The sequence below is a fragment of the Apaloderma vittatum genome, unplaced genomic scaffold, assembly GCF_000703405.1.
Source record: "Apaloderma vittatum isolate BGI_N311 unplaced genomic scaffold, ASM70340v1 scaffold30201, whole genome shotgun sequence".
NCBI classification, from domain to species: domain Eukaryota; kingdom Metazoa; phylum Chordata; class Aves; order Trogoniformes; family Trogonidae; genus Apaloderma; species Apaloderma vittatum.
Window position 1 is genome coordinate 17,332 of NW_009697840.1, and position 3,351 is coordinate 20,682.

At 57.4% G+C, this 3,351-nt stretch overlaps 1 protein-coding gene across 1 annotated transcript in view; it reads left to right on the forward strand.

Annotated features, from left to right (window-relative positions):
* Positions 1–220: 220 nt before the first annotated feature.
* The window catches only part of LOC104280219 (protein unc-13 homolog D-like), a gene marked incomplete at its 3' end in the record, with an annotated part of 10,459 nt that continues 7,328 nt past the window's right edge, over positions 221–3,351 (forward strand). The window contains 10 exon segments of the mRNA XM_009877796.1: positions 221–253; positions 493–542; positions 544–598; positions 1,191–1,250; positions 1,503–1,569; positions 1,653–1,830; positions 2,161–2,205; positions 2,606–2,674; positions 2,871–2,940; positions 3,271–3,348. Coding sequence (XP_009876098.1) covers positions 221–253; positions 493–542; positions 544–598; positions 1,191–1,250; positions 1,503–1,569; positions 1,653–1,830; positions 2,161–2,205; positions 2,606–2,674; positions 2,871–2,940; positions 3,271–3,348 — 705 coding nt within the window.

The following is a 3,351-nucleotide window of genomic DNA, read 5'->3' on the forward strand; positions in this document are numbered from 1 at the left end:
GGCCAGCCGGTGCCAGGGCTCTGGCACCCAGTGACAGAGTGACGGAGGAAGTAGTCCCTCAGCCATGGGGCCTCTGCGCGGTGTCACGGCATTCTTTGGGGCATCCCACCCCAATGGGTGGTGCCACCCTGTCCCGGTTTTGTTGCCCGGCTGTGGTTTTCCCCCCACCCTCTGCCACGAGACCTGACAGGAAACCTCTCTGCTTCTCTTCTTTCTCTAGATGGATCTGTCCCACCGGTTCTCAAAGAGAGAGGTATGAGCATGGCCCCACCATGGTCTCCCTTGGATGGGGTGGCAGCACTGCTGGGGTGTGGGGACAGGGCTCAGCTCCTGAAGCTGCTCCCCAGGGACAGTCAGTGGTGGCTGGGCAGGGCTGGATGGCAGGAGGGGCTGATGGGCAGGATGAGGAGTTTGGGGTGGGGACAAACTGAGGGACAGCCAGAGCAAGTCCCACTGTCCTGGCCCCACACAAGGTGTCAACTCTTCCCGCAGCTGTCCCTGCTCTACGAGGAGGTCCTCTACACCATTCGGCACCGCCTGGGAACCTGAGCACCACCACATCGCTGACACCCAGGAGCTCTATGCCTACGTGCAAAAGGTGGGTCCCCCAGCTCCTTGACAGGGTCCCCAAAACCCATCCCCTGACATGTCCATCCTCCCAGTTAAAGGGGGTGCTGGCACTGAGGCACTCAGGAGGCGTTTTTAACAGGCACCTTAAAAGCTGTAAGAGCAGGGTCCAGCTGGAGGACCGGGACAGCTTGCGGCTGGGAAATATAGCTCTATGCCTACGTGCAAAAGGTGGGTCCCCCAGCTCCTTGACAGGGTCCCCAAAACCCATCCCCTGACATGTCCATCCTCCCAGTTAAAGGGGGTGCTGGCACTGAGGCACTCAGGAGGCGTTTTTAACAGGCACCTTAAAAGCTGTAAGAGCAGGGTCCAGCTGGAGGACCGGGACAGCTTGCGGCTGGGAAATATAAGCCTTAGGGAGAAATATTTATTTTAGGCTTAGGATGGTGGGAAGGAGGCTCTCCCTCAAGAGCTTTCAGCTGCTCCTCAGCCCTTCCGCTGGGCTCGTTTCTTCTCTCCCTCCTCCTGGAGCTGCAGCTCCCAGGGAGCAGAGGGAAGCCCCGGGCTGCTCTCCAGCCTCATTAACGGGACAGCAGCCCTCACCCACCCCAATATCTACACAGGCTTTCGGCATGGATGCGGAGGAGCACAACACCATTATGCAGCAGGTCAAGGAACTGGAGGTATGTAGCAAGACAATGTTTCCCTGAATAATATCGCTGCATCGGGGTGGTTCTGGGGGGGGCTGCAGTGCCTCTGAGCCCCCGTGTTCAGACTTTGGGGTAAGGGGTGCCCAGGCTCTGCTGAGAGACATGCTCAGGAGCTGTTTGCTGACATAAGCAGCAGCCAACGATGCAATGCTCAAGCCTCATTCTTCTTCATGGAGTTGGTGACCCCATATCAAGCATTTATTTTTTTTTCCTCCTTTCTTCCAGAGTCCAATTTTTTGCCTGAAAGCAACCGTGAAGGAAGCCAAAGGGATTTTGGGTAAAGATGTCAGTGGTAAGTGGGGATGGGTGGGTGTTCCACCAGAGAAGGGACAGCTGCTGCTCCCGACGGGGACTTGCATGCCTCTGCCCTCACAGGGCTGAGCGACCCGTACTGCCTGCTGGGCATCGAGGCCAAGAGCCAGGAACTGTCCCACCCAGAGCACAAGAGGCGGATGAAGGCTGTGGTCAAAGACCTCATCCCCGAAGACCAGATCCATCGTACTCAAGTCATAAACCAGACCCTCAGCCCAGTGTGGGATGAGACCTTTATCCTGTAATCCTTCTCCCCTTGGCTTTGCTCACTGGGGAGGGGGGCTGGAGGGGGTGCCCTCACTCCAGCCAGGAGCTCTGCTGGTGTGATACCCACTGGAGCTTGTCAGGCTTCTGGTCTGACCCATGCAGCAGGTCCAGGGAGGTGAAAAACAAAAGTGTGGCTAAAAGCCTTCTCTCAGGGCTCTCCCACCACTTCCCTGGGCTGTGTGGGGCACTCTGGGGTCTCCCCCAGGGAAAAGAGCCCCTGCCTGCAATCCCCAGCCATCCTGCCTGCTTGCTGCCGGTCCCTCGGCTGCTGCTCAGTTAACAGCATCCCGCTGGTGCCTTGCAGGGAGTTTGAAGACGTGGAGACAGCCAGCTTCCACCTGGACATGTGGTGAGTGGCAGCAACCTCCATCCAGCAACCTCAGCCCCCAGCCCTGAGTGAGGTCCTGCCTCCTGGGGTGATCCTTCAACCTGTGCCCTTCAAAAAGCCCCTGAAACCAGCTGGGGACCCCTTTCCTCCATTGCTTTCTGCTGGAGCAGTGCACAGTGCAGGATGCAACCAGCCTGAGCCGAGAGAGCCCAGGCTGGCTTTGCCCAGGCAGGGCTGATTCCAAGCCCTCATTTTATTTTGGCTGGACAACTGGTCCTGGGGGTGGCTTCAGCCCCGACACATTCTCCCCTACACCCCAGCACCTTCCCTTCTCCACCATCATTGCAACTCCCCGAACTGTCTCACAGCCCCTGAATTTCCCCCTTTCCTCCATGGTGGGTTTCACTGCCCACCCTTGCAGGGACTCAGACGTGGTGGAGTCGGTGCGGCACAAGCTGGGGGAGCTGACGGACCTCCATGGCCTCAAACGGTTGGTGCTGGCGTGGGCCTAGGCTGCTGAGGAAAGAGGGTTTGGGAAATGCTTATTTGCCTGCTGGATTTTAAAAATTATCTTTGGAAGGCAGAAAGGAGGGCAGCAGGTCTGCGTTGCCTTTCTTTGACCTGGCTGCAGACAGGTCGTGGCTGCAGGAAACTTTTCCAGCTCCTCCTTCGTTCATGCCTTTCAGGATCTTTAAAGATGCTCGCAAAGACAAAGGGCAGGATGATTTCCTGGGGAACGTGGTCCTTCGCCTGAAGGTGAGCACTGCAGTCCATCCTCTCCTGCCAGTGACTATGGTTAAACCTCACAGGGTCCAGGCAGGATCCAGCCCCGTGGCAGCACCGAGCGCACACAGGATCCCAGCTCAGAGCCACAGACTGAAGCCAGGTCCCTCAGCAGAGTGGCAAATGCCCCAATCGCTCCAATACACTTGCTCAGTGATGATAAATCTTTTATTTTTAATCCAATAATAGAATTACCCAACACACCATCTTCCTGACCTGTTAACCCAGTGCGACCTGGTTCCTGAGCAGCATCCTTCCCCCGGGAAGGCTGCGCAGGGCTTCACCCCCATCTCTGTGCTGCAGGACCTGCACTGCTGGGACGACCAGTGGTACCAGCTGGAGCCACGGACGGAGACATACCCAAACCGAGGACAGTGTCATCTG